This window comes from Pelobates fuscus, chromosome 1, assembly GCF_036172605.1.
Source record: "Pelobates fuscus isolate aPelFus1 chromosome 1, aPelFus1.pri, whole genome shotgun sequence".
Classification (NCBI taxonomy): domain Eukaryota; kingdom Metazoa; phylum Chordata; class Amphibia; order Anura; family Pelobatidae; genus Pelobates; species Pelobates fuscus.
The window spans coordinates 377,129,864-377,156,999 of record NC_086317.1 but is presented as its reverse complement, the minus strand read 5'-3'; the positions used below and the strand labels follow the sequence as shown (position 1 = coordinate 377,156,999).

Below are 27,136 nucleotides of genomic sequence, written 5' to 3'. Positions count from 1 at the left end.
ACCCACATTGTGAATTGGGGTATATCCGATCCTACCAACATAGACTCAACCTCTACCCACCTTCTTTCTCCCGGTGGGGAGTGCCACATGGCTATCTGCGTCAATTGGGCTGCAAGATAATAGAAATATAGATTAGGTAGGCCGAGCCCTCCTCTATCCTTGCGTCTATACAGTATTTTTCGTGATATTCTGTGTCTTTTATTCTGCCAGATGAAATCCCCTATCGATTTTTGTAGTGGTGACAGTTGCGCTTTCGCAATTCGAACAGGTAGTGCTTGAAACCGGAATAAGACGCGGGAGGATGTTCATCTTAACAGAGTTGATCCGTCCTATCCAGGAGATGTTTTTTTCCGTCCATTTTTCCAGATCCCTTATTAATGCCCTGATCATGGGAGTATAGTTGGCAGTATACAAACGTTCCGGTTCTGCCGTTAGGTGAATACCTAAATACGTCAAGGAGTCTTTGTCCACGCGCATATTGTAGGTCATATTGTAGGTCTCCTGTATTTCCCTTGTCTCTGTCTCCGAAAGGCCCACTGACAGAGCGCTGGATTTGTGAATGTTCGCTCTATATCCGGACACTTCCCTGTATGCTGTTATTACCCCTTGCAGTGCCGACATCGAAGCGGCCGGGTCTGTTATGGTCAGGAGGACGTCGTCCGCATATGCTGAGACGGTAAAGTCTTTATCCCCTACTCTGACTCCTCTGATGTCCGGGTGTTTGCGTATTGCTTGCAACAAGGGTTCTAGTGCCAATACGAAGAGAAGAGGGGAAAGCGGGCACCCCTGTCTGGTCCCGTTATATAGTCTAAATGGTTTCAGTGGGGCTCCAGTTATCAGTACCTGTGCCCTCACCTTATGATACATCGCCCTGATTACAGTTATGTATTCCTCCGGGAATTCCAGATGCAGGAACCGGACTATGACATCCCTCGGGGCGTTCCCCTCAACTCTCAGTGCACGCATTGCCCGGTGCACTCGCTCCATATGCCAACTTTCCTCCGGGAGGTCCGGAAGGAGAGGCCTCAGGACGGAGAGCACCAGCTCTTGCAGGTTTTCGCCCCTGTCTTCCGGCAGGCCCCTTATGCGGAGGTTATTCCTCCTTGATCGATTCGCCATATCCTCCATTGCCAGGTCTGCTTCTACCGCGTGTGCAGTAAGATGATTAACCCGGTCCACTACTGCGTTGTAAGCCAGCGTGGTGGCGTCCATGCGTTCCTCCAGCCTCGCGGTCCGCTCCCCAAGGGCGCCAATGTCGGCCTGCAGGACTGCCGTCGATTTGGCGATTTCACCGGCGAGGTAAGTCCGGACTTCTGCCAGCTTAGCTAGTATCGTGTCCTGATCAGCGGAGGAGGCCTCCCTGTTCCGACGAGGCGAGGCCTGTGAGGAACCCCCGTCGCCATCTTGACACTCAGGCCGGCCTTGCCTAGGTGCCGTGAGGAGGTCCAAGACAGAACCTCCAGATTCCGAGACCTTCCTCGTCTGCTTTTTTGAGATCCTCTTCTCCATGGTAGGGAGCAATATGGGGAGAGAAAAAACAATAATTGAGGTCGCTTTTGTGAGCTTTTGGGCGCGATCAGAGCGGAGCCCTAAGGAGACACGTCCAGTCTTCTCGACGGTCAGGCCACGCCCCCTCGGTTGCCATATTTCTTGTGCAACAAGAACTGGTCAGGATTTTGATTGTGGTGGGATCAGACTGATATGCAAATGGTATATGTTCACTCAGTAATGGTACAAGTTGGCAAAAACTATTTTGAGACCTGAATGGGATTTACTAAAGGGCAAGCTACGGAGTTGCTCTACGTTTTTGTCCATTCTCAGAGTTTATATATTTTCTGTTTTAAAGGATCACCATAGGGTCAGGAACACAAACATGTATTCCTGACCCTATAGTGAAAACCCACCATTTTCACTATAAACCCACCATTAAGCTGTAGTTGTTCTGGTGACTATAATGTCCCTTTAAATATATATATTATCTGTTATATTTGCCACTTATCTTCTGCCATGCAAGACTAATGTGAATTCTGTGAAAAATTGTGGACCAGAGGTGGATGAAGAAACCAGCACTGCATGGGTTACTTGAATCAAAACCATAGTTTTCTTAAAACTACTGATTTTTTTTATTGAAGTAACGCTTTAAAAGCAAAAAGAACAATTTGTTTTTAAATTCATGATTTAATTTGCAGTGTTTGTTAATTTAAATTATGCAACTGTAAATTTTGTATTATGGAAATATTAAATATTTGTTTTTAATATTTACATGGTGTCATGATTGAAACTTCTAAAGACCAGAGTAGCTACTCGTTGTACAATTATTGTCATTTGATAATTTCTGAAATGATAAAATTCATTAGGCTGTTTCATACCCACAGAAAACTCCACCATTTATCTGAATTGCAGAGGGAGGAGTAATTTTTCTGAGTAATCATAGCATTCCGTAGGACATTGACAGACTTTTAAAGCATCTTTATTATATTTGTATTTCTTCATATTATATTATGTTTCGTTTTAGACAGGTGAGGTTACATGTTATTTAAAAAAAATAAAATAAAAAGTCTCAGGTGTTGCAAGTATGAAAAATGGCAAAACGAAGTCTTGAAAAACCCAAGTTGGTAGAGGTAATCTGCTTGTACTTGCAGTACAACATTAATATATACATGGGATAATAACTTCATATCGGTGTTAGCTAGACGGCAGCCGTCCGCTCAACCCCGCTTCTTCCAGCGCTATCTGAGACTTAAAAGAGGAAGCCTCAGGCTGGGAGACAGTCATAGGCTGAGAGATAGTCCCCCATTCAGAAGACTGTGTGAGAACGTAAGACGGCGCCTGGACACTGCTGCCTGTATAACAATAGTTTAACACTGAGATAAATAGTACATACCATCCTTCTCAAGTGGTGGCCAGTGATAAGCTTAGAGTGTCAGTTGATTATCTCTGCCTATCACCACCTCCCTGGCTAAACCTTCCTAGTAGTGCAGTGGCAAAGAGCGGAAAAACTGTTTATCCCTGAAGGTCAGATAGGACTCGGAAACTGTTGCCCCCATAAGAACGTCAACTATCTAAAAGTAAGTGAAGCTGCTAGCAGAGGTTGTGATCAGAAAAACTTCAATAGTTGAACAAAATATATTTATAAATTTAAACAATTCAAATCTCATTTTTTTTTTTTAAATAATAAGAAAGAGGTTATAAGCATTTGCACTTTTCACAGGGATCAGTTGCAATCAGCAGCAATTTCAAAATGATTGTAGCTAAAAAGAAAAAAAAAAACCTGTATATTAGGATAGTTAAGAGAAGTGCCGAGAACCAGCCATCCTTTTAGTTTATTTTTCTTTAATGTCCCAAGGTAATTATATAAAAATGAAGACAGCAAAAACGTGCCTCAAACTCTAGCACTTCATATATATATATATAATTTTTTTTTTCCTTTCAGTTCCTCTAGAAGTTAAGTGAAGATTTCTCCAGGGCTTTAATTAATTCTAGAATGTATCCCCATTACGATGCTCACAGATTGCACAGCTGCCTCACCCGCATATTGGGGAAGTTTTCTAGTAAACGAGTTGGACAGCTTGCAGAGCTATTTGAAGATATCTTAATGTTGCAACTGGCAGCTAGTTACAGTTCATCAAAGGAGCACGAAAACCTTGATTAACTAGTTTGCGGTTTGGGACAGAATCTAATGATTTCTTTTTTTAGATCTCACCTTTGTGAGGTACATGAGACACATTTTCAAAGGTTACAAAAAAACAGCAATTTCAGAGAAATAGGATTTATCAGGACTTCAATATAGCAGCAGCTCTTCAATTCTCGTGGCTGGGAAAATGAATATTAACACGTAATCAAAATATGACTTAATTTTACTTAAAGAAGTAAATGTTTTATCTGATTTTAATTTTTTTTTTATTGACATTTAGTGAATGTGCTATTTAACTAATTGAATGTTTAATTAGAATTTATATTATAGCCCTGACAAATTCTATGTCTCAGGATACAATGAATACAAGATAAGAAAACAGCCTGGTAAACATAACAAATAATATAGTTTTTCCAGAGTTTACAAACTGAATTACCACAATGGTAAACAAGACCATAACACAATTTGAAGATGACACAATTTGAAGAAATAGCCACACACAGGGAGCAAACAAGTTCAAGCTGACCTATGGTAATATTGAAACTGGAGAACACATTTAGTGGAGTCATAGGCTTCAAAATACTCTAAGTCCCATAACCAGTACAGCTTTTGTAGTGGCCATGATGCTTTGGGGCCGTCCCTTCTTTTTTTTCCCCCAAACTGTTTTAGTAGTTTAAAGAAAAACAGAATTCTGCTGCCATCCAAACTCCATCCGCTAATGCTGAAATAATGAAATACTTGAATTAACCATTCCAGTTTTTGGGAATACAGCGCTTAAAGACACAGAATGAGCGCTGAGCTTCGCTAGTAAGATGTATGCCAGGCATGGTTGACTGCAAACCAAAGTACTCAAGCATCTCTATGTTAACACTTTCTTTAATCTGATTAAAGGGACACTGTAGGCACCCAGACTACTCCAGCTCACTGAAGTGGTCTGGGTGCAAACTCCCATCACTCTTCCTGAGCATGTAATTATTGCAGTTTTTAGAAACTGCAATAATTACCTGCTAGGGTTAACTCCTCCTCTAGTGCCTGTCTACCGGGTGGATAGGATACTTCTGTTCGCTTAACCAGTGTTTCCCAACCCAGTTTTCAGGGACCACCAACAATCAAGGATTTAAGTATTTCTTGGTTTCATTGCAATGGAGATACTGACAAAACGTGGACTGCTGGTGGGCCATGAGGATTGGGTTGGGGAACACTGGACTAAACTACGCTGGAAGTAATCGTGCTCTGTTTGAGGACTTCCAGCGTCACCAGAACTAAAGAATGCTGTGAGGAAGGCTGTGAGGAAGGCTGAACTTGATGGACACGCATCTTTTTTCAGCCTATGTAACTATGTAAAGGGACGCTCTAGCCAGAACATACACTTCATCTTACTGAAGTAGTAATGGTGCCTTGAGTTCCCTGGGACTGGCTCACAATAATTTTTGACAAAGAGTCTGGTGTAGACACAAAACACGTTCAGTTTAACCAGATTTGTGGTATGTCTTTCTCCTCCTTTAAAACACAGTTTATACCGTTTACAATGGTTCTCTTCAGATGCATGCATTTTATCTACATGGATACCAAAAAAAGATAGTACTTCCCCTCTTTCAATATTGCACTCGACCATGGTAGAAACATTTTAATTATATATTCTTCTCTAGTATTAAGTCCTTATGTGCTCCCCCAACGGAGATGCACAAGAACCTTTAATAATATTTTGCTTTTCCCTTCCAACATTTATTAGTGGAGTATTTTATTACAAGGAAGCATTGGATTAGGCATTTTGAGTACAATGTGAAACTTCTTTGGAAACTTTTTTTTTTTGTTTTTTTTAGGATACTTAACAGTATCAATAAACAGATTACAAGAAAGAAATGATTACAGATGCATACAATACACATACATATACATCATACCATAACTATTATTTTACAGGATCTTGAATGAATTTGACTGCCTTAAGTCCTAAAAGAAGCGCATGGAAATATGCCTGTAAATAAATTCAAATTTCCTATCTCTATATGGTTTCAAGCTTTTAACTGGGGTCTAATCCTTTTATCCAGTGTTCCCACATATCTACCTTGTATGATCTCCAATTTACCAGCCTCGCACAGCCCAGTTCCAATAAGGGATATTAGAAGATTTCTGGAAACCCATCCAATTAGGGATATTAGAAGATTTCTCGAAACCCATCCAATAAGGGATATTGGAAGATTTCCAATTTCTGGCCATCATAGTCTTTTCAGCTTTCAATATATGTAATAATAAAAGGAGATTATCCTTATAGAGTTCCCTTTTGCTTTATGTGGATTAGAGCTGTCATTGGATATTTGACAAGCTCTGTCACACACAGCAAGATTTTGTGATAAAGTCTTTGGCTACAATGCAGAGCTATAGGGGGCAGCTCCACCAGATGAGTTCAAAGTTGCCCATAAAATTTCCGCATCTCCAACAACTATTACCAAAAAATTTGCTTTGTTTTCCCCAATCTAGTTGGTACCAGGTACCATCTGTTTCGTAGTTTACACTGTACTTCTCTCAAATAAGACAATGTATGTGCTTAATGCTAATAGTCAAAGATGATTCCCATTCTTGATATATTCTCAAGGCAGTGTGCACAATTTTTTAAAGAACTTTCTAAACATTTTAGGGGAATTAGTCTAAATATAGGGGTCCATTTAGGTAGTATATAAGCCCTAAGTATATTAATTCACCACAAAAATAAACCTAGATTTGACCAATTTTTAGATTATTTGGGGTTTGTCTCAGAAAAGGTAGAAAGTGTCTGATATTGGATTTGGTGTGATATTAGTATTTAACTATTTGATGCTATCCTGATCCCAAATAAAGCCATATCTTCCTAAACAATTTTCTACTTTTGTTTTCAATAATTTTTTTTTATTTTTTAATCCCAAAAAGTTTTATAACCTGCATATTTTGAGTACTCTGGATCTACTAGTGTCACTAAGACGTCAGCTGCATATAGATTTATCTTGCGGACACTATTTAGAGTTTGAAATCCCTGGATTTGCTGGTTTTCTAATTTTTATTGCCAATGTTTCCAATGCCAAGATATATATATATATAGCAGCGGTGAAAGTGGGCACCCGTGATGTGACGTTTACTTCAACACTCTCTGACACAAACTCAGGGCCTAGCACTTTATCAGTTGGAGTGACATAAGGATTTGATTGCTTCCATTATTCCATTCCCAAAACCATACTCTTCCAAGTTTTTAAAACCTGAATTTCCAGCCTACCCTATCAAATGCCCTCTCGGCATTTACTGATAAAATTGGTGGTATTTTATTTTTCTCAGCTCCATCCAAAATATCTACAATTCTCCTCACATAATTGATCGAGGATCTGCCGAGAATAAACCCCACCTGATCCTCTCCAATGAGGGCATCCCCAGTTTTATCCAGTACCAGCACCAGCACCTATCAGCTACTCTTAACTGCGGACCAACCCGCCCTGTTTTAAGTTTAAGGCACAATGGGAAGAGGCCCTACAGATTACCTTTTCAGACCAGGAGTGGCCGAAGATGACCTCACTAACCCATTTAGGATCTCAGAGCACAAGGTTTCAAGAGATTAATTATAAGATCCTGACACAATGGTACAGTACCCCACACAGGATCCATAGTTTTCATAATGATGTTCTGTACATTTGTTGGAGATGCGGCAACTTCGGAGCTTTACTTATATGTATATTCTGGGAATGCCCAACTATGGCCACGTACTGGAGCAAAGTGTGCAAAACTTTAGTGGCAGTTGGAGACGAGGGCATCTGCTTCCATCCTGCAGACACGCTCTTGTTTGGGAACAGAGATACTGCTTGCAATCAACAATTCTTTTGGTGTTTCTCCAGATCATTTTATTTTATTAAAAGTAATTTTCTATCATATCTTCCAACAGGCTTTCATTTAGAGTTTATAGAATAGGTTGATGAAGCTATCGGACTCTGGCAATTTTTTTTATGTTTGAGTTTATCTATGCCTTTAGCAACCTCTTCCTTCTTAATACGTTTAAGAGTGCCTGCTTGTGAACGAATAGATTGTGATAATTAGTGTAGAGATTCTAGCGTGGTCTTGTTGGGCAAGATAAAGTTATAACCTCGGGTATAAAACGTGGCTACACCACCATATGAGGAAAGAAAACCGCAAAGGTAAAGGTAAACACAGTGCTTGTTAGGGTGTTGGTGACCAGTGTCTCTGGGTGAATGCTTCTGAGCTTTAACTGATGCCCGTAGGTGGCATATTTGTTGCACGGCCAGAGATGGCTTCGCTCCAGAGTCGGGTGCCCCTCCAGCCCCAGGTCCGTATGAGAGCCGGCATCTTTATACCAATGACTCAGGTGCTTCTAGAGTCCGAGCCTGTCCCTGTCATAGGGAGATCGGAGGATGTAGGTGTTGTACGCCGCTGTGTGCGGCCAATCTTCCATCTTTGTGGGCGATGCAGTGCTTGCGAGCCCCATGTGGCTCTCAGCCTGGGTGGGCAGACACTTGAGTGCACACGTGGCTTCACGATCGATGCGCCCTGAGTAGGCCCCTGCGCCGCCGGTTGCCCGCTCTCCTTACTCTCTTTCTGTGCTCAGTCGCGATGCTTTGCTGGAGTTTGAGCCAAGTTTGGTGAAATATCTGGTCAGGCTGTGTTAGGGCTTCAGCGACAAAGTCGCGGGAATTCCCCTGGACTGAACTCGTAGTGTGAGATCCCAGAGAGCCAGTCGCCCCGATATTCCTGTTTTGGTGAGTGTCTGTAGGTGTGCTTGATCACGTCCGAGGGGACCGGGATATCCCCCACCAGTCCAGAGGGGATGGGGTGGATAAGGGTCGTCGAACCCAATCCAGAACCAGAGTGCAGGAAGATCGGCGCTTTCCCCCCGCTCCCGGCAGGCCGTAACAGGACTCCCAGGTGTATAACAGGACAAGTCCCCGTTTGGAGTAACAGACACCTGGTCCCGGTGTCCCCTGCCTTCAGGAACACTTCGAGTGGGTCGTGATAGCCAGTAAATCGGGTTTAATACCCTTTTCTCAATTAGTAATGAAGGAGCTCCAGCGTTTCACATCTGGCTCGCTTGAAGGTCACCCTCCTAAGGGCTCTTTTAAAGGAATTTAAGTTATTATCGACTAGTAAATCCAAGTGTTTTAGAAATTCTTCTACATATTGCTCTAGATAAGAGTTCCATTCGCTCTCCGGGATTCCTCTGAATCTCAAATTACATCTCCTTGGTCTGGCTTCCAAATCTTGCAATTATGTTCTGTATTCTTTATTTTCCAATGTTTTATTACAATCAGTTTGATCTTTAAATAGATTCGAGAGATTCCTATTTTTCTTCCATCTGTTTTAATCTTTCTCCTTATTCCTTAAAGTTCCTTCCCTAAGGTTATCAATAATTGCTTTCATTTCTATTTTTATTTTATCGAAATGGAGATCAAAGTCGTTTTGGAGATATTCTTGTATTTTCATTTTTTGCCAGAAAAATCAATTTTTACATGTGTGAATTTGTATCTTTCGATTCTCTGTGTTGGAAGATACAAGTATGTTAACACAGCATAGCGTTGTCCTACTTTTTGTCTTTGTCTTCTGTTGGTGTAAAAATAATTAAAAATGTATTTATTATTTTTAATTTAAATTTTCTATTTTTTTTTTTTATCGGACAGCCTTTTCTCTCTTTTGGGATATGAATGCTTTAAAAAAAAAAAAAAATCTTTATTTTTGGTGCTATTTGCATGTTACATACACATTTTCTTGGCCACATCCTCATAAGCAGGTATTAGCTCATTTACAAACTTAATGTCAAAATCAGTCATGGCATGAATGGCCTCCGATGAAGTGGGTCTCCCCCCCGCCCCCCGGCCTTTGCTCGTCGCGTCCCAGTATCTGCGCACCGCCTTTTTCTCTTCTCTTTCACTACCTTTCCTGCTTTTTCCTGCTCTCATCCCCATCTTTTGTTTCTTACTTCCCGATTCCCTAGGGAAGGTTACTTCTCTTACTTCTTTTATTTATTTATTTATTTTATTTTTACTTTTCACTTAAATCTCCTCAGGCATGGTCAAAATAATAAGGGAACGAGGAGAGCTAGAGCTATCCGGTTAATTACCAGCTTAGGACTCCTTAGAGACGCTCAAATTGCCTGATATATGTAAAACCCTCGATGGGAGACAAACATTTCAGATGTATTAAAAAGGTATCATAGGGGTATTTTTTAACGTATTCTGCATTTAATTGTAATACCAATGTTGGCTTTTGCATAAGCAAAATGTTTCTGTGCACTTGTTACTCCTTTTTCAAATAAGGTGATCTGTTTGGTTGTATCGAGGTGACTCTTTTATGTGACAAAAACCTCCATGCTAGGCGCGGTGTAGTGGCCCTGCGTGTTCGTATTTCGTTGCGGAAGCAGTTATCCCAGTTCTGCTGGAGTCCCTGGAGTTGTCTGAGTAGGGCTCCAGGGCAATTTCCTGCTATCGGACTGCGAGGGTGACTATTCTCGCGTGGGCGAGTTCTCCTGTGTGTCAGGCACTGGTGTTGGGGCTATCAGCATCTGGCCTATGTCACGCTGTGTCTTTGTGGTACTCGCAGGTGGTTTTTGGGACTTTCGTCCCATGTCTCCGGCTATCTGGATAGTGGACAGCAGGTCTGTCAGGCCCAGAATGCCCCAAGTTGAGAAGCCTCCGGCGGTTACGTGCGGTAAGCCTTAGGGACTCGGTTGCGGTATTTCTTGCACGGCACGAGAAAGAAAGGCATCGGCCTCTTCAGGACAGTGTCCTGTCGTTAGAACTGCTCTTGTTTTGGTCGTGAGTGGTGAGTTGCAGTCAGCATTTGGTAGATTGAAGTGTTGGCACTCGGAGCTGTGAGAAATGGACACCGTTCCAGTGCGCTACCAGGCTCCGCCCCCAGGTTATGAATGCTTTTATTGAACATCTTCTGTTCTTTGCTACTTGCGGGGGGAAATATGCATTTCTATCTCAAACAAGATTTGCTGCTTTTTCTTTATTGTTTTGTTCTCTCATTGGTGCTTACTGAGAGTTCTTTTATCTTAATTTAATTTAGAGAATTCATCCTTTTTTTGCTTCTTTGCATTTGCCTGGGATTTCCTGTTTTTTAGTCTAGTAACTGACACACTTTTTAGCTTTTTCCTTTTTTAAATTTAGTTTGATCAACGTTATATTGTTCTATTTATTAGCAAGGCATTATTTATTCCTCAAATATTTACAAATCAGAGAAATCTACTTTCTCAGTTTCCCTTTTATACTCTTCAGTATTGGATACTTTAAAGGGACAGCTTGATGTAGTTGTCTTGGTGCGTATAGTTCGTCCCTCCAGGCTTTTTAAACGTAAACCCTGTCTTTTCAGAGCGTCTCCCTGCAGAGCTGAACTTTCCTCCTAGATATGCGGATTGGCCAGGGCGGCGTTTGACACAGCTCCACCCCCTTGGCAATCTTAGCCAATCCAATGCTCTCCCTGTGGGAAAGCATTGGATTGGCTGAGGCGGATTGAGGGCAGGGGCAGGGCCAGCGCCCACAGACCCTTGGATACATGTTTGTGCTCCTGATCCTAAAGTGTTCCTTTGCACTTTCAGGTTTTATCGTGGAAATTCTGCTCTTTTTTTTGTCACCTTACGGTAGTTGCAAACAAATTGATTCTGTATATGCACAAAATATACAATTTTAAACATTTTAGAAGTAAGGGTTAGTCATATCAATTTCAGCTCTTATTTAGTTACCCTTCAAATATTGCAATTTTACAGTGAACCTTTATCAAATATTTTTCACTATTAAGGATATCACTGGTCACACAGCAAGTTCATCATCTCACTTTTGCATTACCGAGTGTCCTCCCCTCATTTTATTATTTGTCAGCGCCCTTACTTATCTGTTGATTCTCTCCCACGCCGGTACATTAGTCCTCTGCATATCTTCCACTCCTCTCCTCATGCCCAGTTCCCCTGTGCTACTTGGGGGCTTCTAACCGCTGCTCTGTTTGAAAATAGGCGTATCCAAGGCTTCGACAAAATGCTTTTTACTCTTTCCACTCCTGCCACTCAAGCTGATCTTAATTTGCTCTGTGTTTGCAGTTCCTATTGTCCAGCCATCGCCCAGAAGCATAGCCTCCTGTACCTCCTCGCTCACAGATATTAATTGTTTATTATATATTTTTTTGTTAAATTATCCAATCCTTCCCACTATCTACGACCATACCTACCTCCCAGCGCACATGCGTTTTGAGAATGGTTAAATCAAATCCTTCTCTATGAGAACTATTTGACGTCAGTCGGGTCAAGGAAACGACGGAGAAGAACTTTGCATGGAGCTAGATTCAAGGTAACTTTACACTAGTTTTTTTTTATTATTATTAAATTGATGGAGTTGTTAAAAGTGCTTATAAAGGTAAAAAATATAGTTTATAGTAACCCTTTAACACTCATGCCAAGTCAGTAGGTGTTATCCTAATGTAACATCTCCTACCTCCCCAATGGAAACCTGTGACTTATTTTCTATATTACCATAGCAAGATGCATTTGCATGTCCCATAGCTGTTACGACTGAGAACTGCAAACAAATGTTGGAATGTCAGTATAGGGTTCTACGACATAGGACTGTAACACGTAAAGAGCCTTTTAAAAAAAAATTAAATAAATATTTAAAAATCTATTCATTTCCCAGCAAATCTGCTACAGAAGGGTTTCCCCCGCTTTCCCCGCCTCCCCCCCAGTCCCCACATCCTTCTATGTTTGAGTATGCCGACAGGTACATTGTAATTGTAATCTGAATACAATGCTAAGCTTTAACAACACTTTAAAGCAGTACTGTACAGTTTTCTCACTCTTCAAAATGTCAAGTTTGAAATACTGCATTAAATTAATTCAACCGTGGTTACCAAACTCAGTAAAATATATTCAATGTCCACGCTCATGTCAAACCAACATTTCTTCTGCACTAAGCAAAGGTCAAGGCTGAAATGAATCAAGTCTATTAGTGGCAGATAATGAAACATAGCAGAAGTAGCACCAATTTATTCAAATGCCAAGGCTACTGTGACAAGGATAAAAACAAAACAAAAATATCAAAGGATTACATGATTTTCAGGGAATTATGGGACAATGGAAAACATTTTTAATTAAGTTAACTTCAAAAAAGTGAATTTTAATTAAAGACTCAGGTTAAGCATATTCTATAACATTAACCAATAGCTTAAAACATGATTCATCATAATCATGCTTACTTGTTAAAGGAAAACTGATGCGTTAGGAATACATCTTTACATTCCTAACGCTATAGTGTCCTAGTCCGTAATTAGATTCAGGACCCCCTCTAACTTGAATTTAAAAAAGTTTACTTACCTCCCCCTAGGAAGTCAGGGTGGACAAGCAGCACAAATGAGGCGAGTGCCTTGCTTGCCAAATCAAATGCTTCTCATAGGAATCCAATGCTTTAGTATGAGCAGCATTTGATGACCATGAGGACGTCGAATATCATATGAAACTCTGTCGTGGCATTAGAAGCGCCTCTTGTCGCTGTCAGGAAGACCGCCACTAGAGTTGTGTTTAGTAGATAAGGCAATGTCTCCATTGCTGGGCTAAACAGGGTTAAAACTAAAGGGCTGATCAGCCTGGAGAGACGCCATTCCTGTAAGCTCCTCCACAAACCTTGCTAAATCCAGGGAATATCAAGCTACAAGTGGCCCATTCAGCTACAAAAAGTGGGCACCAAGACCCCTTAACACACCCTGTGGCGGTAGATGCCGTTCTTCGTGCCCAGCCATCAGCCCAACCGGAGGAAAAAAACGGGGCCTACTCCACACTGTCATACGCAGGCCTGGAGGCGATCCTGAGCGGTACAGCTGCAAGGCAAGTGTGGGACAGGGCAGCACCCAACACGACAGACTTCCCGGCACACATGCCAGCTATGGGACGTCGCTCCCAACGACCACTACACGCCACAGACAGCAGGGATATCGGGGCCATGCTTCAACGGCCCACGCAGGCAAAAACCGCCCCTGCTGAATCCCCGCGCCCCGTCATTCACTCCCATCACCCAGACCCAGAGGCCTCCACAGACACCCAAGCAGAGTGCCCAAAACTGCCGGATGACCCAGCTGACATGGCCCCAATCACCAGGCAGGACCTAAAAACCCTGCTGACGGACTTTCACAAGATCCTGACGGCGGAACTTGCTCCCATTAAAAAATACATCAAAGGGGGCGTGGCTTGGACTCCGAGAGTGATGGCAGCCTGACTCCGGAGCTCCGCACCGAAGGCTCAGCAAACAGCCCTGTAATCAGCGATTACCGACAGCTCAGTCCCCCAAAAGTGAAGCCAGCACGAGCGGAACACCGGTGCTACCCTCACATCCTCCAACAATGTCACAGAGGAAAGCAGCGAAGAAACAGAGAGGGGATAATCCCTCCGTCGCGGACATGCTGTCCGCCATTAGACCTGCGCCACGTGGTACTCACGGAGCTGAAAGCCCGGCGGGCGCTTCCTCCCCGAGCCCCCCAGCAACTCCGGCATCGCTTTATGGGCATGCCGAGGACCCTCAAAGTGCGATCCTGCACTCACTGGAGGAGGTAAAGGGGTACTTGGCAGGAGAGATAGAGAGGACGGCCAGGGAAGTGAAGGCCGAAATACAGGCAATCGGCATCAGAACGGAGGCCCTGGAAAGCAGGTTAGAAACTGTGGTTACAGCACACAACGATAACACCACTGCCACCAATGCGATCCTGACCAGGGTAGCAGAGCTCGAAATGGAACTAGAAGACAGTTCCAATAGAACAAGGCGCAACAACATGAGAGTACGCGGCCTGCCAGAAGAGGTACAAGATGGCGACTTGGAGCGGGTAATGGCGGAGTGCTTTCGCGCCAGCCTGCCACAGATCACGGACAACTTATGGCACATCGACAGGATTCACAGAGCATTGCGTGCCAAGGGCCCACAAAATAGCCCACCCAGAGATATTATTATCAGATGGCACTTCTACTCCACGAAAGAAGCAATACTTAAGCAGAGCAGAAATCACCAATACAAGTACAAAGGAGTGGTGCTCCAGATCTATCAAGACATCGCCCCAGCAACTCTGGCAAGGAGAAGGGAATGGAAACCCATAGCAGACCTCGTCAGAGCAAAAGGCCTACGATTCGCCTGGGGATTCCCCTTTAAGATGCTAATATTCAATGGCCCGAGACCTACAGTCCTAACACCATCTATGGACCCCAGGGGAGCCCTTCGTGAACTGGGCATCCAAGTACCAGAAGACCTCATCCTGCCAACAAGAGGCCCCAGGGCACTAGACCTCCTCCCCAGGGACTGGTCGGAGCACAGGGCGCACCACGCTTGAGCAGCCGTGGCGGCGGTCCGCACTGGAGGGACTTAAACAGCGGACATTGGGACACGCAAGTTGATTCATAGTTTAATGTTGACTTTATTTGTTTTACATATTTGAGACACTAAGGCTGGCAATACAGCACTAAGGACATGGGGAACAGAAGTGGCATGGGGATCGCGACACGGGGGGGGGGGGAGGGAACAAAATACCGTAATGAGGGGGATAAAAAAAACAAAACCAAAAAATAAAAAAACAAAAAAAAAAAAAAACACACACACTGGAAAGGGATATAGAAATATTTAGGTTGTGGTCCCACTCAGGGACAGACGTGAGTTGTCCTCCCTCGGCCGTGCATGGGTCTCGCCGGTAGTGGACGAGAAGGAGGCCCCCGTGGACCTGGGCTGGGGGGGAGCCGGCTCTATGCCACAATTTGGGGTGGGGCGGGGTGGGGGGGGGTCGTGGGACGGGGCAGGGGTGGGCACGCACAAGGGACCTCCCTGGGTAGAATGCGCCCTTTCCCCCCCCTCCCTCCCCTCCTCCCCCCCCCTCCCCTCCCCGGAGACTGGGGGTCATGGGTCATTAGGCCGAGACAGTACCACAAGAACAGCACTTAAATGTCAGGATAAACGTCAGGAAAACATCCCCCCCCCCCCTCCCCCCGAGAGGGATAACAATCTAATAGAGAGCCGGACTCTGGGGGCCAGAGGCCGGGACTACCCCACGCCATGTTCATACAAGATTAGGTAGAAAGATGTTAAGAGCCTTGCCACGGTGCTCGATGGCTGTACACTCGCCCCGCCTGAGACTACCTCTCGACGCGGCGAGTGGCCACCCCCGATCGCCTGGCGGACAATAAGACCGGGATATTGGATTCGATGGGAAGGAGGTTGAGGAGGAAACGACCCAGGACAGGCCTGGGTCAAGGTTGTAAATGTTATGTTTCCTTGTTACAATGCAAGTTTTCTTACCCCATTTTGTGTCTTTCCCTACCCCCACCCTCACCCGCACGAAGACAAGGTTCACCCGACAACCACTCGGGGGGGACCGCCGGGACGCACGCCGCACAACGGAGAACGCACAGTACTACGAGCCGTCAGCAAGCACAAGGTACAAAAGCACACTATCCATAACACAACATGGAGCTTAAACTGACCTCAATAAATGTCAACGGTCTCAATGTCCCGAACAAACGTAGACTGCTACTACGGGAGCTACATAGACAGAGGGCAGATATAGCGTTCATTCAAGAGACCCACATACCGAACACATCTAAAATACAAATCACAGACCACATATACACAAGAGCATACGCAGCCAGAACACTCCGCAAAACAAGAGGAGTAGAAATAGTCATACACAAACGATGTCCAATGGTGATACAGGCCACACAAAAAGACCCAGAAGGCAGGTACATCATAATCACGGGAACAATCAACTCCACAACATACCACCTCATTAATATATACGCCCCCAACACCCCAGAAGCAACATTCTGGAAGACGCTAGAAACCCTAATAACCTCACTGACAGGGGGCATACTGATCCTGGGGGGGGACATGAACGCAGCGCCGTGTCCTGCGGTCGACCGCAGCGGTAGGGCGGGTCAGCCCAGATCGCACGGTATGGGCGGCCAGGACCGCCTCCTTAACAAATTTATCCAGAACACGGGGTTGTTGGACCCCTGGAGACTGCAACACCCGAGCTCGCTAGACTATACCCACTACTCAGCAGTACACTCCACATACTCTAGAATCGACCTATTCCTCACAAACCAGCAGGGCATGAGATGGGTTAAGTCAACAGCAATAAACCAAATTTCGTGGTCAGACCATGCCGATATAGCCATTACCCTGAAAACACCGGGGCCCTACACCCCAGGGAGATGGAGATTAAATAACTCCCTTCTTAAAAACCCAGAGGTCCTGGAGCAGCTCCAGACAGAAATAAATAACTACTTCCAGCTAAACACCACCGAGGACCTATCCCCAACCATAATATGGGCAGCCCATAAAGCAGTCCTGAGGGGGACATTAATTAAAATAGCAACTTACCACAAAAAACAAAAACTAGCAAAGCTCATAGACCTGCAGAGGGCTTTACGCACAAAGGAAATGCAACATAAACAGAATCCCACACAAGACAAACTAGACGAAATACAGAACATCAGACGAACCCTGAGGGACCTCCTCTTAGACGAGGTGAGCAGGGACATCACCCGGTCGAGAAGACTTTTCTATGAAAAGTCCAAAAAGATGGACACGTTATTAGCTAGGGCCCTCAGACCCAAACAAAAACATAAACACATTACGTCCATCACCAACGACAGGGGCCAAACCCTTACATCTCCGCAGGACATAGCAGAAGAATTCACTAACTTTTTACAAAAACTGTATAACCACTCCCCCGGAATGGATGACACGAATAAACAACACGTTGAGGCAGTCGCAAAATTCCTAGAAGGGGTAAACCTCCCCAGGCCCAATAGGGAAGACCTAAATGACCTGGAGGCACCAATTACAATAGAAGAGGTGGAAAGGGCCATAGGGGCTATAGAGGGCAATAGGGCCCCGGGACCCGATGGGTTTGACGGGGCCTATTATAAAGCACTAAAGACAGAGCTAGTGCCAAACCTTACGGCTATGTACCAAGACTGGATGGAAGGGGGACGGCCCAATGCGGAGCTGGCCACGGCAGACCTGATACTAATCCCAAAGCCAGGGCGGGATGACAGGAAAGTAACCAATTACCGCCCCATTTCCCTCATCAATGTGGACACTAAAATCTACGCTAAACTCCTGGCCAACAGGCTGGGAAATATTCTGCCCAGACTGGTCCATGCAGACCAGGTGGGCTTCGTGCCAACCAGGCAACTGTACGAAAATACTAGACGGGCGGTGGACCTGATCTGGTGGGCCGGACAGACTCGAACGCCTTCTCTCGTCCTGTCTTTGGATGCAGAGAAGGCCTTCGACAGGATCCAATGGCATTACTTGTTCGCCCTCCTGCGCCATATAGGCCTACCAGACAACTACATCACAGCGGTAAGAGCACTGTACACATCCCCACAGGCTCAGATAGCCATACCAGGAGCGACCCCGAAACCATTCAAGTTAAGTAATGGCACAAGACAGGGCTGCCCGCTCTCGCCGCTTCTCTTCATATTGGCCCTAGAACCCCTCCTGCACAAGATCAGGGACCACCCTAAAATAAAAGGACTGACAATAGCAACAGAACAATATAAGGTCTCTGCATACGCAGACGACATCATGCTAACGATCACTGATTTGAAAAGTTCCCTCCCAAGCCTGATTCACCTACTAGAGGACTTCACACAGGTATCGGGGTATAAAATAAATCTAGAGAAGTCAGAGGCTATGCCGCTGGGGTTGATGGCAGAGGACGCGGCGCTGATAGGGACGACAACACATATCAAACTAAACCAACAACACATAAAATACTTAGGAGTACGACTGACGACGGACATCACACGACTATACCAGGAAAATTATACGCCAATGATAAAAACGCTAATCAAGGACTTAGAAAAATGGCATGAAAAGCCGATCTCCTGGATCGGTGGGCTTCACGCTATCAAAATGAATGTTTTGCCGAGGATGTTATTCCTGTTCCAGGCACTGCCCATCAAAGTCACGAAAGGGGATCTTCAACTCCTACAAACCACAATAGATAAGTTTGTTTGGGCACACAAAAGACACAGAATAGCCAGACGTACACTCTACAGACCAAAAGGACTGGGGGGATTGGGGCTGCCCAACTTCCATTTATACTATCTATCAGCACAATTAGCCCAAATAATAGAGTGGCATTCACCCCCCGAGACACGTAGATGGGCGGACTTGGAATCACTCATGATGGGATCGGACCTCCCCCAATACTGGACCTGGGTCCCAAAACCAGACAGACCAACACTACGCACAACCTGCCCAGCAATCACCAATTCCATCAGAATATGGAACGCCACCGCCCTTAAATACGCACTGACCAAAACACCCTCACCCCTCACCCCTTACTTGAGAAACAAAGCATTCCCACCCGGCATGAGGGCAAGCGACTTTAAAGGATTGGAACATACGGGCATACAAAGGTACCACCATTTATACAATGGGGACACATTTAAAACGTTTGAGGAGCTCAAACAAAATGCACCACTACAAACAAGAGACCTCTTCAGGTACATCCAATTACGCGATCTCGCAAAACACCCCGAAATAAGAAAGGCAGCTAGGGCCCCACTGACCAGCTATGAGAAATTATGCATCACAGAATCACCACGCAAGGGCTTGATCACCACACTATATGCACAACTCAGCGCCCCAGAAAGAGACGCAGAGCCCCTTACATACATCACCCAATGGGAAAAGGACCTACAACACACATTGGAAGGGGAGGATTGGAGGGACATCTGGGAAGCCGCAGCAAAGGTGTCCATATGTGTAACACTTCAGGAACAGGCTTACAAAACCCTCCTGAGGTGGTACACTACACCAGCCAAATTATATAGAATGGGGAAAACCACCACGGACACATGTTGGAGGGGATGTGGAGAGCGAGGATCCTACATCCACATGTGGTGGACATGCCCCAAAGTGGTAAGATACTGGTCGGACATTGAGACACTGTTGACGACAGTACTAGCTCGACCGATACACAAAGACCCATGGACCTATCTCCTAGCAAAACCACTAGACAACCTGACGGCAAGAGAACAGAAACTAATCAATAAAATTACCTTAGCAGCCAGAAGAGCGCTGACCCAGCAGTGGCTCAGCCCGGACACCCCTCCTATGCACAAAGTCATACACAAAATAAAAGACAACTGTTTGATGGACAAATTGACAGCACAAATACGGAACACCATGGGCACCTTCTCGAAAGTGTGGCAACCATGGGAGGACTATGTAGATAGGACGATACAGATACCATGAGACACACCAGACAGGCTTGACGACACAGTGTCTCATAAGTGCGGCGGGTGCACCCGGTGGGATCCCCTTTCCCCCCCCCCCCCCCCTCTCTCCCCCCCCTCCTCCCTAATTACCCTAAAATCAAGTTCAGTCTGGAGCGACAGCCTAAACGGCCAAAAGCAAGACGCACTCTTTGTAACAGGGGCATCAAGTGAAATCAACAGACCCCCATTCATACGTTGATAGAATGGACCTACAGCAGTAGTAGGCTTCATGAACAAGGTTATACCTGGGCGTATGCTCACTAAAGCCAGATCTCTAACAATACAACGCAGGACATGGGCACGCCAGGTAGCTTATTAGCACATCGATAGATAATCCACCGGGGTACACACCTAGGAGTAACAGATCAACGGGAGAATGGCAGAGGAGGAGGGGTGGATTACACACTTGTATTGCTCGTAAAATCAGAATAACGTGATGTGTTAATGCAAAGGTACACAGTGATTGGTTGCCACTGTAATGTAAGGAAGATAATGAGCATGTGTGAAAATTGTAACGCTCCATACCTGAACTCAAAAATAAAGAATTTAAAAAAAAAAAAAAAAATACATCAAAGCAGTTACCGATCGGGTGCAGGCATCAGAAAAACACATCAAAAGCATGCAAGACCACCTGTCTGAGCTACAAGAAACAGTGCAGCAAATATATACACACCAAAGAGACATGACTGCACAGCTCACTGCTCTGGAGGAACGGCAAAGGCGCACTAACATAAAAAATACGGGGCATCCCTGCTGAAATCTCACCGAACGATCTACCACACTTCTCCAGACGCCTCCTGGCCACAATTTTGCCTCTAGCTACAGCAAAAAAACTAGCCACAGCAGAGATCTATCGCCTACCCTCATCCACCAGGGCACCCACAAACATTGCCCGAGACGTGATACTAAAGTGCCCAACAGTACAAGACAAATTACAGCTCATGGCGGCTCTCAAAGGGAAAACACCACTGGCTTTCGAAGGAACTACATTGACTTTTTTCCAGGACCTCACGAGAGCCATGCTCACCTGGAGAAAAACCTTCTCTTCGCTCACCAGTAGCTTGAGATCGGCGAGCATTGAATACAGGTGGGGGACCAACGGTTCACGGAACGGAACGGAACTCTACACACACTTACCTCAATGGAAGGCGCACCCATGTTCCTAGAAACACTGGGTCTGGACATCCCGATCACTGCTATCCCACCTCGGAGAACAACCACAGATAGATGGGACCCAGAACCCATCACTCCCTTTGTCCCACGGGCTGGGAGCTCCCAGAACACAGAACAGCGACCGCCTCTGGAGACAGTTTTGACGCAGGGCACCTAACCCCTTCAGCAGAGGCATATTCAGGACTTAATTAATCCTTGCAAATCCACAACTACAATTTTAATTTTATATTTAATTTGTTATTTTTTTCTCTCTCTTTTATCTTTATCTTTTATCTTTTATCTGTTTGGGGTTGTTGTTTGTTTATGTTGGCCTGCCTATTTAACCTTTAATGGTGAATGACTAGGCTTACATGTAACCTCTAAGTCACCACTCTACAGGATAGAACCTGCAAACTTCTAGCAACCACTGACACTAGATGCACTGCATAGCCCACCTCAAATCGACAAGACACGGCACTACTCCTACATTTACACTCAGACTTTGTAGCGGAACAACGAAAGTACCCCTCCTACCCCTTGGTCAGTAATTACATCTAGGACCTAGAACACACTCACCAATCCAGTAGCTGCACTGCAGAGCACACACACCCAAACGCGCTCGGTATCCCTGAAGACGCGCCCCATGAATCCCGCACACCACCACCAGCACCTCGCTATTCAGGCAAAGACTAGCACACCTTGCAGGGTGGTCGCTTGCACGCTTCAGCAGAGCAGCCCCTCTGGTAGTTAGGCAGCGGGGGCTAAATTCAATTCAACCCATTAGCACCTCCACACTCCATCAACACCCGAGCTCGCAGAGACATATGCTCCCTTCAGCTCAAACGTACCACACCAAGAAACCCAACTCGACAGATGAGGCAGGGAAGTCTACACGTAACCCCACGCACGCAATCACAAAACACCATAGGTCCATCGACACAAACCTGACGAAACTGCAGAGTCACACCACAGTTCTCTGTTCATTCTGAGCTCACCTTCACAGTGGGCAAAATGTACTAGCCTGACTATACAGTCACCTTTGTATGCATGCATTTATGCTAGAATGGTACTGAACCTCACTGATATATCTTAATCGACTAGTCTCATAACCGGACTGCCTAAAAACATGGCACAACATATGGCACAAAACCAAATGCTGTAAATTATTCGTACATTTCCCTTGTTTTCTCTTCTGTACCCCATCTCATATGCCTTAAATAAAAAACAGATTGACAAAAAAAAATGATAAGAATGTTAAATATAAAAACAAAAACAACAACAACAACAAAAAAACACTAAAGGGCCACTGCACCCTGACCATCTAATTGACATGAAGTGGTCTGGGTGCCTTTTATGGTCCTTTAAAGGGACACTATAGTCACCCAGCCCACTTCAGCTCAATGAAGTGGTCTGGGTGCCAGGTCCCCCAGGTTTTAACCCTTCAGATGTAAACATAGCAGTGTTTACATTGCAGGGTTAATCCAGCCTCTAGTGGCTGTCTTCCTGACAGCCGCTAGAGGCGATTCTGCGACGCTGGATACGAAAGTCGCATCCAGCGTGCAGAACGTCCATAGGAAAGCATTGAGAAATGCTTTCCAATGGACTGTTTGAATGCGCGCGGCTCTTGCCACGCATGTGCATTCCAGTCCACTCGGGAGCCGACGTCGGTGGGGGGTGGGGGTCACCAGCGCCAAGGGAGCCTGGCGCTGGATAAAGGTAATGAGCTGAAGGGGTTTTAACCCCTTCAGTGCCAAGGAAGGGGGGCACTGAGGGGGGGGGGTCCTAAGGATGATATAGTGTCAGGAAAACAAGTTTATTTTCCTGACACTATAGTGATCCTTTAACTATTTTACTGCCAGTATCTATGCAAAAAGGGTTAAAAAAAAAAAAAAAAAAAAAAAAAAGAAGTTTGGATTTATAATTGTTTCTAGAAGAAAAAAAATAATTTCTTTAAGTGCCATATAGCCCATAATACACCAAGAAAATGAGCTGGAACAATCACTCCATTAGTTTCCACAGCACAATGTCATAACTCCTGGAGGTATGATAGTGACACTGAATGTCACTGGTGATGCCAGAGTGTCAATGTGTGTATTCCTAACAGTAGATAGAAATTTTCTGGAAGTACCAAAAGGATTCAAGGTACGGTATCCTGACAAGGGATAAGAATTGCTAATCTAGACAATGCAGTGGAGGTTACAGGGGTAACAATGCATCTACTATGGAGACAGTATAGGAGGCTGCTGGTATATGGTGGGCTATGAGAATATTTTACACACAGTACTGCAGGGTGTATGCCATAATATTTCATTTCTGCAAATTAGAACTGTATTCTTGACTATTTCCCTTAACATATCAAAACTCATTTTCTCTGCTCACTGCACCCAAAGAAACTCATAATAGAATTTCTGAGGCATAATAAGTAATTACTAAAAACCACACGATGTCTAGAAAACCACAAGGACCACAGTAATTACACCGAGTGAGCCTAAACAGTTTGTATGTTTTTATGTAGAAATACTATGTAAATGCCATGTATCCTCAGTAAGCAGAGGTATGACAGCAAATTAATGTGGACCAAATGTAGGAAGGTACCGTATGTAGTAAAGAGGGGGTTAAATACTTGAACATCACAGAATTCCACTAATAAAAAGAAATTATTACTTTTAAGAATGACTAAAAAAAAGTTTTTTTGATGATGCTTTAACAGACTAAAAAAAAAAAAAACTTCCAGATAGTTACGGAGAAATGTTTAATGTAATGTATGTAATGATTTTGGAAAATTCATTGACAGGGGTACCTGGAAAGTTGTACAGCAGTTGTATGTTTGTTTTAATTACAAAAAAAAAACAAAACAAGTATTTCAGACATTTTCTGCGGAAACTAGGGGGAAAAAAATGAGAATACCATCTAATGACAAAGGGATTGGAAGTATAAAGGGTTGAAAAAACAAAAAACAAAAATAAATAGTTTAGCCAATTAATAAACAGAAATAGGGACAGACATAATAGAGATTTGTAGGAGGAGATCCCTTAGCTGATTAAAAGGAATGACATTTTGGAAAATGAACAAGAAAAAACACAGAGAGGGAGTTGGGACATATAAGGGTAATAAAACTCTTGCAAAAGCTAAGCTTATCCCCTCTTAAGGACACAGCTTCAGAAGTGGCTGCATGACAGCCAACGGCCCTAACAAAACTTAGGCACTAAAGAAGGGAGAACTTCATTGTGATATACTTTTAAATCAGAGGTCACGGCAGAAGAGAGTAACCACATGGACCGCTACTCCATCCATTTCCAGATCACACAGTAGAAGGAGCTTTGCTGTGGCCACTCATTTTTAGGCCTTTCTTGAGAACTAAACGTGGGTAGAAAAACTAGACCTACCTCTTCATCTGCATATAGTGATCATTGACAGCTGGTCTGCATTCAGCACGTTGTACTACAATCCCTTCTATTGCGAGTTTATCTGGAGGGGAAAAAATCATAGCAACCATTCATATCAGTGTAACATTATACTGGGTAACAGGTAACCACTTACTTAACAGAAATATAACACATATTTACCATCTAATTAGACACGATTTACTGGGATGCGTGACATGCTCAAGATCACGCACATTAAAATAAAAGTACCTGGGCCCAAACCTACAGACATCATCCAAACTGCATTTTATTTTTTTTTAAGGATTGTAACACATGAATCATATGGTACTTTAATAAAAAGCATTCCATTTATTTCAAAATGATCTCAAAGTGTTCACTTTTCACTTCTAACAGTGATGGAGAAAGCATTAGAACAGGTATATTGAATTAGGAATATCACATTCTTTCTATAGAACACATCCCTTTTCTACTTACCTTTCACAAATAATGATATTAAAATACTATTCTCCTTGTGTGAAATGTTTTGGAAATTTCAAAGCGGACATTTAATGAAAAATTAAAGGCACCCAGACCACTTAATCTCAATGAAGATGCCTTAAGGCACTGACTAGAAAGCAGCCACTAGAGGCACTTCCTCTGCTATGACCAAACCAAATTTGATTGCTCTGAGAGCAACATTTGATTGGTGTCGTGTGGCAGGCTGCTCAGCATGAGCTCTAGCCATCCAATGCTTCACTATGGGGAAGCATTGGATTCACTGATATGAATATTTATGATCTCAGTCAAGGAACAGCATTGTAGAGAGCACCGTGGCAAGCCTGGATGAGCTCACCCTTCAAATCCTCACTTTGGGGTGGGGGGACATCTAGATAGGTACCTGGAAACTATAGTGTTAGGAATATATGTTTGTATTCCTAACGCTAAAGTGTTCCTTTACACGTTTGATTCTTAAGAATGCAAGTTAATGATTACCAATGGTAACAGCCAGAATTAACACAAAAATATAAAATGTTAACATTCACCATCACAGACTAAAATGCATGAACAATTACGGAATATGTAAACAAACTTGGATTCTGTGATTAAAGGGAAAATAAAGCAATATGTGGGGGTTTATTTGAATTATTTATTGATTCTAGTACTGTTATCTAATTTTTGTATTGTCACTAGAATATTAAAAGAAAACAGCAACTGACTACATAAAAAATAACAATATATGAACACATAGAAGACACCAATCTCTCATATTTTTACCATGATTTCCCTTTAACAACCAATACATTCATTGTGCAGCATGCTGGTGAAAAACCACCAGGAAATAGATGTTACACATCTGTTTTTTTATATTCCAGAGTAACATCAAATATAAGTAAAAGGAGTTCGCAAACATATGGTGTTGCTGTGGCAACTGAGCTAGTATTACCAACACTGTCAATCTGTACACCATGTGACACAGTAGAAAGGGAAGACATCAAAACACAAAGAAATGTTAGAAGCTATTAAAGAATGGACTGTATCCAACAGATGTGCTTTAAAATTTACTAAAAATTGATACCTATGATATTGTTCTTTCTCATATACTGAGGGGAAAAAAGGAACGAGAAGGTAAGAACATAGAGAGGCTTATTCAGTCTATATCAGACTTGGACATTTTTTACCCTTTTTAACCCTGCTTTGGCTAACAAGAAAGCATTAGCATGAGCAACTGTGATTGGCTAAGAGTGTCAGCTGACTGCATTCAACATGGAGTGTCCATTGTTGGTATGGCAAGAACGGTGTAATCACTTCTTTAGCTATGCCTCCAGTAGGGGCAGAGCTGTGGATGGCCAGGCACCTGATTGAATACGGAAGTGCAAAAAAATGTGGTTAACAATGAATGAGAGTACTATAACTACTTCAATGAGTAGCTCAATAAGAATGAATAGTTATAGTGAATAAAATGTCCCTATAAGTGTATCTACCAAGTGGGGAAACCAACAATTTCCAAAGCTAATAGGAAAAGGTAATCTAAAACTACTGGACAATGAATTACAAAAAACAGACAATGTCATCATGATAAGAGGCAACAAATAAAAATAAAAATTTTATTTCCTAAACTGAATGTTATTAGGATATAGTAGTTAATTTTGTTAGCAATTTTGCAGACTAACGCACTAAATAATGCCTCGAGGGACACTTTTGGTAAGTAGCTTTAATTTTCATTTTTGTGACATCCTTAAAGGACCACTATAGGCACCCAGACCACTTCAGCTCAATGAAGTGGTCTGGGTGCCAGATCCCTCTAGTTTTAACCCTGCAGCTGTAAGTTTACATTGAGGGTTAATCCAGCCTCTAGTGGCTGTTTCCCTGACAGCCACTAGAGGCCGCTTCCGCAGTCCGCAATGCAATAATAACATTGAGGACACGCTGGACATCCATAGGAAAGCATTGAGTAATGCTTTCCTATGGGCGGTTTGAATGCGCGCGGGTCTGGCCGGGAATGCGCATTTGGAGCTGACGCCGGCAGCGCCGGGCTTGATTAAGGTAATTGGCTGAAGGGGTTTTAACCTTTTCAGCCCAGCGAGGGAGGACCGTAATAACCCTTTAGTGCCAGGAAAAAGTGTTTTTCTGGCACTATAGTGCTTCTTTAAATGTGCTTTCTATATAATGCATTTAAATATGATGTCTGTTTTTTAGATCATCCCA

The 27,136-nt window shown here is 43.7% G+C and overlaps 1 protein-coding gene across 2 annotated transcripts in view; it reads right to left on the bottom strand.

Moving 5' to 3' along the window:
- The window catches only part of GTF2F2 (general transcription factor IIF subunit 2), a 239,614-nt gene that overhangs the window by 113,727 nt on the left and 98,751 nt on the right, over positions 1–27,136 (bottom strand). For both annotated transcript variants that reach the window (XM_063425989.1, XM_063425990.1), the window contains one exon: positions 24,452–24,533. In XM_063425989.1, the coding sequence (XP_063282059.1) occupies positions 24,452–24,533 (82 nt within the window). The remainder of the gene's footprint in view (positions 1–24,451; positions 24,534–27,136) is intronic.